Source organism: Terrapene carolina, unplaced genomic scaffold (assembly GCF_002925995.2).
Source record: "Terrapene carolina triunguis isolate 2854851 unplaced genomic scaffold, T_m_triunguis-2.0 Scaffold88, whole genome shotgun sequence".
Classification (NCBI taxonomy): Eukaryota; Metazoa; Chordata; order Testudines; family Emydidae; genus Terrapene; species Terrapene triunguis.
In genome coordinates, this window is record NW_020664439.1 from 14,559,116 (window position 1) to 14,575,992 (window position 16,877).

Below are 16,877 nucleotides of genomic sequence, written 5' to 3' on the forward strand. Positions count from 1 at the left end.
AAGAATTCAGGAGAGTTGGCACTTTTTAAAAGAAATATTATTAAGGACATAAGAACAAACTGTCCCAATGCTTTGGAATGATAGGAAGTATAAGACGACACCACCCTGACTTAATCAGAAGATCTTCAAGGACATGAAACTCAAAAAAGAGCCATACAACAAAGTGGAAACTAAGTCAAATTACAAAGGATGAATATTAAAAAAAACCACAACACAAGCACATACGGACAGAAATAGAAAGGTCAAGGCACAAAACAAGATTAAACTAGCTAGGGACATAAAACGGTAACAAGAAAATGTTTTACAAATACATTAGAAGCAAGAGGAAGACCAAGGACAGGGTATGCTCATTATTCAATGAGGAAGGAAAGACAACAACAGAAAATTTAGCAATGGCCAAAGTGTTAAATGCCTTTTTTGTTTCAGTTTTCACCAAAAAGGTTTGCAGTGGTCTGACAACTAACCTCGTGAACATCAGTGTAAGTAAGGTAGGATCTGAACATGTTAAGAATGACTTAGACAAGTTAGATGTCTTCAAGTCGGCAAGATCTGATGAAATACATCCTAGAATACTTAAGGAATTGGCTGAAGACATCTCTGAGCCATTAGCAATTATCTTTGAGAACTCATGGAGAATGGGAGAGATCCCAGAGGACTGGAAAAGGGCAAATATTATACGTATCTGTAAAAAGGGGAATAAGGATAACCCAGGGAATTATAAATCACTCAGCTTAACCTAAATACCCAGAAAGATAATGGCATAAATAGTCAAACAATCAATTTGTAAGCACCTAGATGATAATCAGGTGATAAGTAAAAGTCAACATGGATTGGTCAAAAATAAATAAAATCATACCAACCTAATATCCTTCTTTGACAAAGTAAGAAGCCTTGTGGATGTGGGGGAAGTGGTAGATGTGATATATCTTGACTTTAGTAAGGCTTTTGATACTATCTCACATGGCCTGCTCATAAGCAAACTAGGGAAATATAGCCTATAGATGAACCTATTATAAGATAGGTGCACATCTGGTTGGAAAACCATACTCAGAGCAGTTTTCTGTAGTTCACAGGGTATATTGAGTGGGGTCCCGCAGGGATTTGTCCTGGGTCCCCTTCTATTCAATATCTTCACAAATGATTTGGATAACGGCACAGAGAGTACACTAACAAAGTTTGCAGACAATACCAAGCTGGGAAGGGTTGCAAGTGCTGTGGAGGAAAGAATTATAATTCAAAATTACCTTGACAAACTGGAGAAATGGTCTGAATTAAATAGGATGAAATTTAATCAGGACAATTGCGAAGTACAATTAGGAACAAATAATCAATTGCACACATACAAAATGGGAAATGGCTTCCTAGGAAGGAGTACTGCAGAAAAGAGCCTGGGGGTTATAGTGGATCATAGACTAAATATGAGTCAATAATGTAATACAGACGCTCCCCGGGTTACCCAAGACCCGATTTACGCAAATCCGCACTTACTGAAAAAGTTCCGTAAGCTAGAAATAGGAGGGGTTTTTTTGTGTAATGGTCGGAGATATGTTTCCAACTTATGCAAAATTTGAGTTACACAAGGCATTCCGGAATGGAACACTTGCGTGTCGGGGAGCGTCTGTACTGTTGCAAAAAAAGCAACCATAATTCTCAGATGTATTAGCAGGAGTGTTATAAGCAAGACATGAGAAGTATTTCTTCCACTCTATTCAGCACTGGTAAGACCTCAACTGGAGTACCATGTCCAATTCTGGGCACCACATTCCAGGAAAGACGTGGACAAACTGGAGAAAGTCCAGAAGAGATCAACTAAAATGATTAAAGGTCTAGAAAACTTTGAGGAAAGATTGAAAAAATTGGGTTTATTTAGTCTGAAGAAGAGAAGGCTGAGGGAGTACATGATAACAGTCGTCAAGTAAGTAAAAGGTTGCTATAAAGAGGAGGGTGATAAATTGTTGTTCTTATCCGCTGAGGATAGGACAAGTAGTAATGGGCTTAAATTGCAGTAATGGAGATTTAGGTTAGACATTAGGAAAAACTTCCTAACTGTAAGGTGATTAAGCACTGGAGCAAATTACCAAGGTAGGTTGTAGAATCTCCACCATTGGAGGCTTTTGAGAACAGGTTGGACAAACACCTGTCAGGGATGGTGTAGATACTTAGTCTTGCCTCAGTGCAGGAGACTGGACTAGATGACCTTTTCTTCCTACATTTCTATGATTCTAAAATTCTATAAACCAATGCACTGTCTTCAAAGAGAAATCTTTATAGACATTTTTTGTACACATACACAAATATTTTAATATAACTGTATCTGAAAAGTTATTCTTATTTTTAGTACACTTATAATTATTAACTAAAAAGATAGTCTTTTAAATTTTGTAAAAATGACATATTTTACACATCCTCTATTTACAATTATGACATACTTAAATGTTATAAAACACCCACATTTGACCTTTAAAATATATGTATACTAGGACTTAGTATTAGATATATTATCATTTACAGCAAACTTAGGGCTTGCTGTGGAGCTAAATGTTCAATGGAAATTTCATATTCAGCTTTGCTTAATAAAAGACTTCTCAATAACAAAAAAAAAAAAAAAAAAAAAGGAAAAATAAAAAAAAAGGGTTGAAAAAAAAAAAAAAAAATCAAGCTAGCAGTTTTAAAAAATATTATCACTGTGAAGACTTCCAATAAATTAAAACCATATCGCACAATCCATTTTCACTGTATTGTTCATGATCACTTTACACTTAAAAAAAAATGTCCTCCAGAGGTATGCATAAAGTCAAAGATGTTTCAGTCAAATGTCCGGATTTGATATCACTGCTCCTGGCGGGGCTGTGTTTGTTCTACTGAAGGTTCGTGAATAGGTTCGTTCCATTCCTTGTGGCTTTGCTGAATCCTCCTTGTGGATAATCTTTTTATTAAAAAAAAAAAAATTAAAAGCAACAGATGAAAACAAAATGAATCCATTGAGTATTTTGTTTCAACAATTTTTACTGTTTTCACTTATTTTATATTTTTGTTTATTAAATAATGCATTATTTATTTTGGATGCTTGATAAAGGAAACTTGTAGTTCAAAAAATTAACTTCATTTGGAGACCCAATCCTCCAGTTATTACTCAGGCCATACTCTCATTAAGAGGGTTTCCCGAATTAAGGCGGCAGAATTGGGTCCTTGGTTGGACTCCTCAACATGCATATCTTACATTCTGTCAATCAACATATTGCATACTTCCCTAAGCAATGTTTTTTGAACAATACTCTCAAGTAATCCCAGATTGAGTAGTCACCTACACTTTATAAACTCATTAGACTTACCTCTATTTGACTACTTGTAATGTTGCATATGCACACCCCCATTCTGTAATCAGACCCTTGTAGGCAGATCCTTGTGCCCATACAGAACCCCACTGATTTGCATGGGGATGCAGGCAGTTGCAAGGATCCGCCCGATAGCAGGATCAGGGCCAGTAATGTACTGTACAAATATAGGGATAGAACCTGCACAATTTTATTCACATAGGCAAGCCTCCCTTGCGTTAGTAAGGGTATGTAGGATAAGGCCCATAGACAATTAGACCTAGATGCGTCAGAGAGGAACTCAACAGCAAAAAATGCTTCCCCCGCCACATGTTACTGTCTGCTGTGATAAAGATATATACAACTGCTAGAAAAAGTTCCCTTTAATCCCAGCAGCATTTACTTTTGCTATTTATAATAATAATAGATTGAGAGCTTGTCTTCTTTCAAGGAAGACTACATGAGGAAGTGAAAAGGAAGTCAATATCATTATCCCCAGGGTCACTTGGTGGCCAAGCTGAGAATAGGACCCAGGTCTCCTGAGTCCCAGGCCAGTGCTCAAGCCACTTGGAATCACCAGTGTTTCTTGTCTTTGCCAACACTTCTTTATCAAGTCTGAATTTAAAATAAAGATATTGGCAGTAATTGTGCTAAAGAAGTTAGAATTTCTCCTAAACTCCTTCTTGTGACTTTATTTGTTACTTGGGGATCAGCTACCATCAGAGTTCCTAATGAATACTGATCTTGGGGACAAGAGTGACTGAAAAGAGTTTTCTCTTGTCCTGGAGCTCATGAAATATGCATTCTCCAGCATATGATGATTACTTAGGCTTAGAAAAATTAAAAGAGACAATCTTGACATAACATTCACATTTACAAAAAACAATAAATAAACAAATAAATAAATAAATAATAAAAAAGAAAAGCCCTTACTTCTGTTACACTCAAGATTATTAAATCTGAAAGGACTGTAAAGGACAAAACCTGCACATACAATAGGAAAGCACTGCAAAAAGGGGGCCAGATTCTGAAACTCTTACACTGACTAATACTTTATTCTGCAAGTAGACCCAGGGACCTCAGTTAGTCAGGGAGTAGGATACTACTTAATGGGAATAAGGGTGGCAGAATCCGGCCCTGAGTTTGCACCCATTACACAAATGAAATCCTGCATCTGTGCATGCAAATCGGTGTTTGTGTCTGCAACGTGGGTTACTGTGCATCTAAACCCAGACTTCAGCACCCACAATTCATACATGCAAAGAAAGATTTTGTACATACTAGTGATTGTGCATTTTGCATGACTTTCCTATTGCACCTGAAAATTTGGCCCTAGAAGCCTATTTTGCTATTTATCATTTATGTTGATTGTGTTTACTTTTTCTATTTCACTTAGCGTCAATAATGAAAATAGGTCAGTTTTACCTTACATTCCTGGTTCTCATGAAGTAGCACAAAGATGTTGAGTTTGGCGTCACAAAAATGCAATGGAGTATTTAAACAGAATAGGTTTCTTAAATCTGAATGTTTTGCCTAAAACCAGTTGACAGTATCTCTGCATACATGTCTGTATAATCACTGGTCCCAATTCTATCTCACATACTCCCTGGAGCCAATAAGAGCTGTGAACATATGTCTCAAGGCAGAACAGGGCTATTATCTTTAACAATTAGAAATAAAATAAATATGTATATAAAGATTAAACAACACAGGCAGAACAAGTACACAGAGGGAAAAACAGGTGTTTATTGTAATATTTGGTCCCCTGGGCAACTCAAAAGTTTTCTCCTTCCCCTTTCCTTTTGCAATGGTACTTCTCGGGCATTTGGCAAACATCATTCCTCATTACGCCTGGCTTTTAGAGAAAGTAAGTACCGAAGGATTCTGAGATCCCCTTCCACCCGCTCCCCTCTCCATCCTGGAATTCCAAATCACCTTCATACACAAACACAGTGCTTACTCTTCTGTCAGGGGCTGTGGAGAGACAGCTGCCATCACTTTCCCCAGGACTCAAACTTACTGTCTGTGCATGAGCTCCCATTGCCTGTGCAACAGAAGACACAATGCTGCGCTTAAACCTGTTTTTTTTTCTGTGCAGTTCCTAAGATGTATGTTCCTGACCCTCTCCTCCAGCCATCACTGCCATCATTGCAAAACTTGCCTTATGGCAAGGAAGGCAGAATGTGATCCTTCTCCAACCATTTGGTATTAGCAGGTTACCATGCCATATCATGGACAATGCACTTCCCCACCAAAGACTGAGGATATCACCTTCTGCTAAGCTCCATGATCCTAACTGCAAGAATCATTAGTGCCAAGGTTGTTCATGAACTCAGACTGCACATGTATCGTGTCTTTCCGCCCCCCAAACCCCTCGCTGGATTGAACACGAATAGTTAGACATGACACTTAAATGGACGTAAAATGTAGGTAAAACAGAAAATCAGCAAGTGAAAGCATGTGACATCAAAGGAAAGTATAGACATAAGAAAAATAAACATACCACTTTTGTCTACAGTATTGAGGGAAATGTTAGACAGGGAAGAAGAGAAGCTGTATAAGCATGGACCATGATAGAGCTGCCAGAAAAAAAAAAAAAAAAAAAAAAAAAAAAAGAGAAGAGCATATGTAATGAGAGAGTCACTGTCAGTGGGTGTGCTATCAAAACAGTCTCAAATACAACAATGAGCAACACACCAGACCATAATGTTATTGTAGAGAACATGGTACCATTATGATAGTGTCTCGAGGTTTCCCAATGTGAAATAAATATTTCAGCTACAATTTACAGTGTGTAAAATGTATGGTGGTGGTGCTCTCTGCTCAGAAGTAGGGAAGAGGACTCAAGCTGTGCAAAAAAATCATATTGCTTGGAAAGCGTGAAGAAAAATTCCTGTTTTATTGCTGGATTTTCAGAAAGCAAAATATTTGGTGTTCTTTTGCCCTTAATTATGTTTCTGCAACAGCAAAAGACAAATTTCTCAGAGATCTATTAATGGAACATAGCAATTAGATTGTGAAGAACTTTCCAGAGAATTGGTGTTTTGTGCCCATAAATAATCTTTTCACAATGGTGAGAATATGATACAATGGCTTCCAAAGACACTGGTCAACTGGCAGGGAGAAAAATACTGAAAGCTGCAAAAGGACTTTTTTTTTTGAAACATGCCAGGTAGGAAAGGCAAACTGTAACAAGATGGTGGTAGGAAGACACACATTTTTAGTTAGTTTTTTAACAGAGATTTTCAAAACATCTTGGTTTTGAGGAAATAACCAACTATCTGGGCTTTTGCTCTCAAAGGCTTTGGTGTTACCAACCCCCTTGGAAAAATAAAAGCCTTGTTATGTACAAGTAATTACGTAGTAGCAGTCTATCAATATTTGCCTTCACTGAAAAAACTTACAGCTCAATGATACTCAGGTTCATATTTGTATTTGAAAAGTATTCACTGAATATCTTATGCATATTTCAGTTTGTGGACTGCTAGTAACTTGTTCATTTTACCTATTCATTTTTCATTATTTGTGGTGCCTAATTTGTTCACCTAAGTCACATGGTAGTGTTTCTGGTGAGTGACTGGATGATTAAAACTATTTAAACAGGAGACTCATGAACCATGAATAAAAAACGACACATTCAACACTTCTAAATTTAACACAACACTTTTGGATGACTTTTTTGAAGAATATGATAAAACTTATGAAATGTTTGGAGTTCAACAAACATTTTCATAAATAAACTAGTGGTAATCAGAATCCTGAAATAACAAATCATAGCAAATAATGGACCAGATTCCCAGCTGGTGCAAATAAGCATATTTCCATTTACTTTAACGGAAGTAAAGTAAATGGAAATATGAGTCACTTCTTATATTATTCAACAAGCTGTAGTTATCATTCACCTTACTTGTGAAGATGTATAATATAAATTAGCTGCCACAGGGTCTATGGGGTGTTCATTAAATATCCTTGTTAGATACCAGTAATTATGACACTGATAATTACGTAAACTGAGTAACACTGCATACAAATGGTACTTATATGTGCAATTAGCCACTTTTCATGTACAATTACCTGTTCATGTGTGAGAATTTTCCAGGCGCAATTTAGAGCTGTTTACATACTAACATACACCAAAGTAACTAAATCGGTTTTAATTCACCCTTTTGTTATTTTGCTTCCAGTTTCTGTGTGGAATCTCTTATTGTAGATAAATTATTACTTGCCCTAAATCAAAACAAGACACTCTTAATTTAAAGTAAAAGAGTCCACACACAGACGCAGCACCAAAATAACAAAAGGTGTGAATAAAAAGCAGTTTTAGTTATTTTGGTGGATGTTAGAGAGTTTTACACATAATATAGCAGGAATTATACAGGTCAGGATTGAGTGGCATTGGTCAAACTGCACAAATAAGTTTGTACAATAATCGTTGCATTGTTCTTGGTTGCAGTCTGCATTATTAGTATTTTACTTGTGGTTAATTGTATTAACCCTGAAGTTAATTGTATTCATTCATCATAGGAAACAAATAGCCACCTCCATGCCCACCACCAAAAGTTAAAATAGAATATCTGACCTGTTCATTCATGACTGCAGAGAGCTCGCTGAGCATATCCTTATAATGAGACTTCATTTCTTCTTGATATTCTAACTGGTCCTCTTTAATAAGGCGTTTGTTAACTTCAAGAGCAAGCCCACATGCTTCTGCAAACTGCCTACAAGCATAAACATACACCAAAGAACATCTATGCAAAAAAACTCCAGTGAAAAAATATTATGCCCCCAACTTAAAGTTATAAACTAGTTGGGGTAAATTATGGCACTCAGTTATAAAGCCCTAGGAGCACTCAGGCCAATGTGATTTACCCAGACGTCAAGAGACGCCAAGAACGAATTGCAAGATGTCGCTTTATCTAGTTCTATATAAAGCATTCTGCCTAATTTCATGTCATATCACTGAATGTTTCTCATCTGTTTGTACCGGCCAAATAAAGTCTAACATTTACATTTAAAACAAGAATGTTTACCTGAAGATTTCCTTCAGAAGTTTGACTTGGTTATCAGGATACTTCTTAGCATTTGTTTCTTCAAGAAAAGCTCGGGCGTATGCCATTGGTCCTGCATTTACCTGTTGGGGGAAAAGCACCTGGTTAGGGGGCAGAACAGTACAGTTTGACTGTAATTTATAATTCTCATTGTTTAAGGCTCAGGGTCAATTTCTGTGCTTACAGTGCGTGAAATGACAATGACTTCAAATGGATAGTACAGGGTGAATATGAATAGAGCTTTTGTTCCGTATTCTGCATCTTAAAGACATTCTGCCTAGCCTAAAGCTGCATTCAGGCAAGTGCCAAAAGCATTTCCCAACCAAAGCTAAACACATCGGTATTTATCTTCCATGTGTTCTGAATCAATGACTTAAGAGAAACTGTTAATCTTCCGAGGTGCCATTTTCCAAATACAAATATGGTAGGTATTTCAATTTAACAAAAATACCAAAATTAGATTGTAGGTCAGATCCCCAGCAGGTGTAAACTGGAATAGCTCTATTGAAATGAAAGGAGCTGGGCTGATTTACACCAACTGAGGATTTGGGCCCATGTGCCAGATAAATGAATGTCTTAGAAGGTTTCATATGCAAACAGTGCACTGGATTTTAGCTAATGTAGTCAAAAAACGAATCACACTGAATCACAAGGGCCAAATATGCTCTTCTCTCTAATCCCAGTTTTTCTACATAAGAAATCATTAAACTGACCTGTACAAGGTTCTCTTTAAAAAAGTATCTGAATGCTCATTTGAGTGCCAGGCTTTAGTTTAATATGGCCAGGCTGTTCAGGTTAGAAAGAGCTTAACACTTATTAGAGGAACACTAAGGGTATGTCTACACTGCAAAAAAAATACCACGGCACCAAGTCTCAGGGCCCAGGTGAATTGACTCGGGCTTGTGGGGATCAGGCTGTCGGGCTAAAAAAACCCTCCACCCTCTCAGGGTTTCAGAGCCAGGGCTCCAGCCTGAGTCTGAACGTCTACACTGCAATTTTTCGCTCTGCAGCCTGAGCCCTCCAAGCCTACATCAGCTGACCCGGGTCCAGCTGCAGCCAGGAATCTTTTATTGCAAAGTCAACATACCCTAACAGACTTAATTATAACAACACTGCCAGGCATCGATCCAACACCCATTAAAGTCAATGGGAGTCTTTCCACTGATTTCAATGGGCACTGGAACAAGACTCGAATACTCTGGAGTAAAATAGATTAAATATGCTCCACAAGTTGCAAAGACCCAAATAAAAAAGGTGGTTGGTACGTAAACATAAAACTGAGCCATTGATACCTTGACGCTGACACTTCCTTGAAGTTTGAGTTGCAGTCTAATCATGTCCACTTCTTCCATTGTGCAAAGCTGTTTAAGTTCTGAAACCTTTTTGGACATCTCATCAATAGCTACTTCAATAGGGTTCAGTTCTGTACTTGTTTGGCTTATGACTTGAATACGCTTCTTCACGTACGGAAATAAATGACTGGCTGCTCAAAAACAAATGTAAAACAATCAAAGAAATTCCACTCCCACAAGCTGGTAATTATGGAAGCAATGCTAGTGGATTCATAGTTTAGACTGCACTCATTTTTTCCATTTTATAAACACCTTTGTGGGCCAGGAAAATTAATACATGTACAGGATTGGCTCAGCAGATCTAAACTGATATTTTGATGCAGTCATTACTGGTTCCATTTTGATCTAGCATTATTTGTCTCGTATATTTGTCAGAATCTGACAACACATGACTCTCAAAACTCATAGATTTTAAAATTCACATATTTCTTATTCTGTGTTAGGGCCCTGATTCATAAGCCTGTGTTTAACTTTAGGCACTTCAGCAGTTCCCTAAAATCAAAAAGACTACTCTCATAATGAAAGTCAGGCATGAGCTTAAAGACTTTGCTTAGCTGAGGCCTAGATCTCCTACATTCACTAACTGTAACAAATCAATCATGAAACAGTAATTATCCAACACGACTGTTGTCATATTCACAAAGGGAAGCAGACAGAGAGGACATGCCTCATCAAAAGCAAGAAGTGGGAAGGAAATCATCCTGAGAGAATTTTTGAATTTCAATTTTTTTTCCTGTTCCAAATTGGGATGAGAAGTCAAAAATCTCAAACGTTTTCATGAATCGAAAATCTGAAAAAAATATTTGGTTAACTGAAATTTAAAAATAAATAAATTTCAAAATTCATTTTAATCTTTTTTATAAACTATAAATTAACTTACATTTTGAAACAAAAAATTTCAACATGAAAAAGAACTTTTTCATTTTCAAAATATCACAACAGGATGATTTGACAATTTCAAAATTATTTTTTCCCCAAACCTTTTCAAAATGGGAAATTCTTAAAAACCAGCCCCTTTTCCAGGAACAGTTCAGATAATTTTCTAACCAGCTCTATCCAATGTACTTCCTTATAGATCAGACAGCAAAGTGACTCGGCGAGTTTGTCTCCTGGACCTTGGGAAGTTTGGCAGAAAAACTTGCCTGTCCTAAAGCTTCTTTCTGGTTCTTCTGCATACTTTAGGAAGCCTCCTCAGCCCCTATGTAACCCAATGGTGAGCATCAGTTACAGATCAGTTTGAACCCTGGACAAGCCCCAATGTATGTGATGGCTGCCATCTTGGCCCACCCACTGGAGGTTGAACGAGGGACCTCCGGAGCTAAAAGCATGAGCTTCTACTGCTGGAGCTAAAGAGCCACGGCTCTGTAGGTGGGGTTGCAAAAGACTCATATCCTTTGTAGAATGGGCACCTGTAATACACACTGACCAGTGGGTTACACTTGCCCTGATTGTCCAGTGCCCTTTCCCCAATGCACATCAGTTGCTGCCCCAACCCCCACAACTGCTCCTCTTTTCAGTGTTACATCCAGTTCTCTTCTTGTAAACGATAAATGCTTCATTTTTATGTGTATAATTTCTATAAATGTAAAAACTTCTAAAATGTATCCATTTTATCCATGCAAAATCTAACACATTGAGGCAATGGGATGAGACAGTGGATGGGAGGGTGGATGTGGAGAGAGCAATGGACAAGTGGTAGTGAAGGTGGAGAGAGACAAAGTTCCAGCCTGGTACAATAAAAAGCAAGGGATGGAGGCTGAATGCGTGCTTTGGAGCAGATCTGGCCAGGCAGCAGGGCTAAGGAAATTGGGGAGCTGATGAAACAATCCTATCTGCTGATTAAAAGTTTACACACCAGTAGGCTAATACACTAACACCGTAATACATGCACTTTCAGTTCAACAATACTATTCCCTCTCCACCCCAAAGTCAACATCAAAGAACTTAGTACTGCTCAGACATTAAAGAACACCCAGTATTTTCTGTGCTTCATCCCCTCACCCTTGTAGCTGTATCATAAAAGAGATGCCTCCAAATATCAGGTATTTTTCTCCCTTGACTGCACAAAACCTTAGGTGATTAAGTCTGTGCTGCAGGCAGCTTTTCCCATTTGGCCCTTTGGGGAGAATATATATCCTGAAGTCAGATGGGGTCTAAAATTCTCTGTCATTTTGAAGCCTTTCCTTAAATGTCAGCCTCTGTATTCATTTCTACTCGTGAGAACAAAGCTCATCAAGTGCATATTCAGACAGTTTCTTGTACACTCATCCAAAATTTCAGATATGTCAAGTTTTAGCAGTAATTTCATGGATGTTTATCACTTTTCTTTAAGATGAGATTTCAATCATGAATAAAAGCTAAACATTTTCTGTTCAGCACCACAGTTTAATTTGATTCATTGGAAATTGGTGCCTGCAATACTTCTTGCCTTCCTGTCTTAGAACACAGGGATTTCTGGGCATATCTCCCACTGACAAGACATAAGATATGTAGGGTTTGTTTTTTATATATTTATTCTATATTATATAGTATTACTTCTGTAAACCTGGTATCATGTTCTAATTTTTATCAAATACTCATATCTGAAGTGGTTTATTTTTCCAAACAGGTAAATCTTACAAGCTCCACTCTGCTTTATCTCTAGACTATGCAAGCTAAATCAGGAGTAACTCTACTGAGAAAGTGGGGTGAGTGAGAGGAGAGTAACAAGGAAGAATAATGTCAGCTGATTATTCTACAAACAGATCATTTTTCTTCTGTTATGTAACTGTCTGCAAAATCGTATCGTGTGTGCAATTTGGGCACATTAAAGACTATGCACAGAAATATGGACACAGTGAAATAAATGGTTATTGCTCACTTAAAACAAAACTGTTGGCAAACAACAGATTGTGGACCATGTTATGCCCATTGATTTTTGAGCAGCATTGCCCTTTGAAATCATATTCAATTTCTTTTAGTCAGAACTCTTAACAGAAAAAAAGGCAGCAACATACTTGTCAGGATTGTGCGTCTCTTGCATTGCTCTTCTACCCCTCCGTGTTTTTTTCCTGACAGCGTGAAAGGCGTTTCAAATACAAAATGGTTGATGTTGTGATGCATTTCAAAGTCAGTCTTCCTGTCTTCAGCCTCCTTCTCGTCAAAGAAAGGCGTGACATATGTGACCTGGATATAGGCGTATTTTGGATCCAAGTCTTTGGGGTTGACCTGTGTTAACATTTTTACACATGATGAAACAATTTATCTGATACTGAGTGTTGTTTACAGGCTTGCTGTTTTTACCCACTGTGGTTTTATTGATATTTGTGTAGACACAGCTCATGATTTTCAAAAGTAATGTTGGGCACATACATTAATATTTAGATAACTGCCTATGGGGCATGTTTTTCAGTTGAAGTCAATGGGAGTTTTGAGTACAGCTCAATGGCAACATTGGATGTGGGTTGAATGAATTAGAAAGGAAATAGCCAATTTCTGCCTTGCAATGGTAATACGCATTTGTGATGTATGTACTCTTACAATATGTCCTGTGGCTACATCACCAGGCCAGTACAGCCCTAGGCCCTACTAGAAGGCATGGCTCATTTTTGTTATAAAACTAGTGCATACTAGTTCCGTACTCTGCTCATATCCATTAGAAACACCTTCTTGGAAACGTTTATGGTATCACAACAGTGTTAAATCTTTGGCTCCCAGGAACAGCCTTACAGAGAGAATTCCAGTGTGGTGTAGAGTAAAGTGTGGTGATGTGATCTTACACTTCAGTGGGAAAACCAGCTTTTTATTTAGTATATGGGTGTTGAATATAAATAGGGCTAAATCTTGACCCATGGCACACACCCATTCAGGGAGGCAGGGGGCATAATGTGACCCATTACTCCCCTCGATGGACTGCCTACATCATGAGTCATAGTTGGGATATGTCTACATTGCAGCTGGGAGTGAGCCACCCAGTCCGGGTAGACAGACTTATGTTAGTGGGGCTCAAGCTGGAATGCTAACAATAGCAGTGTGGATGTGGTGGTTTGGGCTGAAGCTCAGGCTTTCAAGCCACCACTTTCAGGTGGGATTGTACTCCGCTGCTGCCAGCCATGCTACTGCAGCTACACCGCTATTTATACTTGCGTTAACTTGATGAGAGCTAGCACGAGTATGTGTACACAAGCGAGTGTGTGTGTGTGTGTGACACCCCTAGCTCACAGTGTAAGTATAGTCTTAGAGGGGGAGAGCCACCCACATTGGGTTTTATTCCTACCCACCCCACCCCCCAGGATCTGAGAAGGCTGGGATGGGAAGGGGGTGGAGCTCAGACTCTCCCCCTAATGTACCACCAAGTACAGCAGAACCATTATAGAAGGTAGACTAAACAGCGCCAGGTAAAAGGCTTGCACTGCTTAATATACCCCTGGATCAAGGGGGAACCAGGACCAGACTGTGACTCTGCTCCTGCATCACTGTCACTAAGTGCTGCCTCTTACTCAGGGCTTGTGGGAACTCCACAATCCAGCCCATAGTATTCTGAATGAAAGGAACAGGTTTTCACCATTTAAGAAAAGTGCAGCATGTGTTTTTGAAAGAACTCTATGGGTCAAATTTGAATGCACTGCTCCCACTTTACATGCATCTAAAGGCAGTATTTCTCCTCTACCTTGTTGGAATCTTGGATCATCTTCACATTGTCTGCTCCAAACTTATCTGCATAAAGTTTGAGCAGTCTCTGCGAGATCTCAGACAGCCCTGTTAACTTGGGTTCTTTATAGATATACTCTTTACCTTCCTCTTCTTCAAAAAAGCCCTGTTCAAAAACAAACAGAAAAGATCAATCAGTGTAACAGATCTGGCAAACTAAGAGTAAACAGAAAATAACACATACAAGTTTACTGTGACATAAGGTTTAATGTATCCAATTGTTTAGATATTGGAGTCATTGATTGGTTTTTCTGAGTGCTACAGCATGTGAATGATGAAGGAAACTAACATTACACAAATTTCGACATTAGACACAACATGCATCTAAATGTTAATCAGCTGGACAAGACAACTATTGTGAAATACAATGTAAACAACTTTGGATATCGGAGGATTTGTTTGATACTCATTTGCATATAATGCATGCTTTCATTTGGCTATGTGGAGAGACTGCCATCTAGTGGTACATTCTAGATATAAATTACAGATGACTAAATTAGTAATGGCTCATGGATTTACATGAAATACAGTTCTCTCTTCACACAACAAATCTTTCAAGCAATAAGACCATAAAATGCATTGGGTGTAAAACTATCTTATTAGGATTCCATGCACAACAGCTGTGTGGGAGCAACAAATGAACTGATCTGTATCTGAGTTCATTTAAATAGAGTATTCTGCTGTAATCTTGAAAAAACCAATAATACATTGTGATATCTTCAAAGACAATGTAACATCTTATTTACACCGGAAAAGATAAAATTGCACAGACTGTTGACTTTTACAAAAAGACTGCTGCACAGTCTTTGCAAAGCCATGTACTTACAACATTGGACGTAGCTGGCAGTGTATTAATAAAAGGTCTGTTGAAGAATAAAACAAGAACCTGCCAGTTTCCGTAAGAAATGTTGACCTCAGAAAATTAATATATAAAATACACCATATGCAAATAAAACATACATAACTGGCGTATACGGACAGTTTAGCATAAAATCTTTCCTGGCTGAATGTAACAGGTCATATGCACCACTCCCATTAACAATAACTGGACTTTACCACTGACAATGATCTTATACGTCAGTGGGAAAACCAGCTTTTTATTTAGTATCTGAATGTAAAATGTAAAATAGAAATAGGGCTAAATCCTGACCTGTGGTGCTCACCCTTGCAGGGGAGCAGGGGGCATAAGACGGATGGGTTTCATACTCTGTTGCTGGACTTTTGGTGATGCAAATATTGCAAACAATGCAAACAATGCAAATATTGCAAACAATGCCCCCTTGCTTATCAATGGAAAATAACTCATTTAGCTTGGATGTCAGAGGAGATTGTCAGTAAAGGTCAGCAGCTACAATGCGGGCAGCAAGTCAGAATGATAAGGGTAAAAAGGACAGCAAAAAGACAAACAAATAAAACCCTGTAGCCCTAACATATTGTGGGACAGATGCCTGAAGTTGTAATATTCCTTAGTAAGCATCAGAGGAAAAGTCCCTTCAGTAAGACCTATTGGCAGGCAGAAGAGTACAAATACAGTCTGGGACTTTCAAAAATGCCTGTGGGCGTAAGGCACTGAACTCCCACTGAAAGTTATAGGGAGTTGGGGAGTCTAATTCCCACTGGTGGCACCTTGGAAAGCTCCAGCCAAAAAGCAGTATTTTTAAACTTGATCATATTTCAACCTTGGCCTCAGGAGAAAAATTAGAGAAAAAAAGATTAATTATTAATTTCTGCAGGGTCAATAATTACAACATGATGTGAGACAGTTACAGCTTTGTAAAAATAAATTAACTAAAAATGCTAATGTTCATCAAGAACGTGTGAAAGAGATAAAGGAAATGATCTTTATTTCAGCAGAGCTGAAGAGAAAGAAGGATCTGGCCATGACTTATCTTCCCAATTTCTCCAGCAAAGTGGGCCCGCAGTACCTCTAATGAAGGGAGGCACTATTTCCATATGCTACACTATAATGTAGATATCGCTGTGCAGCATCATTAATTATAGAATGCCTCTGAGATAGAATAAAAAGAAAATTTTGTGATCCCCTTATGGAAACTGGTTTGAGTTCTGATGCGTCCGGTAGTTGTGTGCTACACAAGAAGTCAGATTAAGAATATCCTAATGGTCCCCACCAGCCTTAAAATCTATGAATCTGGGAATAGGAAATAAAACTTTGTTGTTAAAAGAAAATATGGTACCTGCCACTATGGCTTACAAAAGCTGACTTATACCACGCACATTTCTTAGGGGCACGGACAGCAACTAGATTCATGATAATTTTAATCAGCCTCTTCTACACAGAAAACTGTGAAAGAAATTTCCCTTGTTCTTTCACATATAATTTAGTAAAAATTAACCCAACATTTTCTCACATTCTTTGCCCATTTTGTCTCCTTTTCATTGTAAAATGTTCCAGAGAAGCGTTTTTTTTTTTTTTTTTTTTAAGATTAGAAAGTGCCCAGCACATTGTGGGTGTT

The 16,877-nt window shown here is 38.1% G+C and overlaps 1 protein-coding gene across 3 annotated transcripts in view; it reads right to left on the reverse strand.

Annotated features, from left to right (window-relative positions):
• Window positions 1-2,649: 2,649 nt before the first annotated feature.
• DOCK10 (dedicator of cytokinesis 10) overlaps window positions 2,650-16,877 on the reverse strand; it is a 194,104-nt gene continuing 179,876 nt past the window's right edge. For 2 of the 3 annotated variants that reach the window (XM_029911090.1, XM_029911091.1), the window contains exons 41-46: window positions 14,363-14,509; window positions 12,711-12,921; window positions 9,655-9,845; window positions 8,345-8,445; window positions 7,894-8,032; window positions 5,275-5,893 (exon numbers count right to left, since the gene is read on the reverse strand). In XM_029911090.1, the coding sequence (XP_029766950.1) occupies window positions 5,711-5,893; window positions 7,894-8,032; window positions 8,345-8,445; window positions 9,655-9,845; window positions 12,711-12,921; window positions 14,363-14,509 (972 nt within the window). In that variant the 3' untranslated portion in view covers window positions 5,275-5,710. Of the gene's footprint in view, window positions 2,927-5,274; window positions 5,894-7,893; window positions 8,033-8,344; window positions 8,446-9,654; window positions 9,846-12,710; window positions 12,922-14,362; window positions 14,510-16,877 lie in introns of those variants that run through there. The other variant, XM_024195224.2, reaches the window with a different exon arrangement.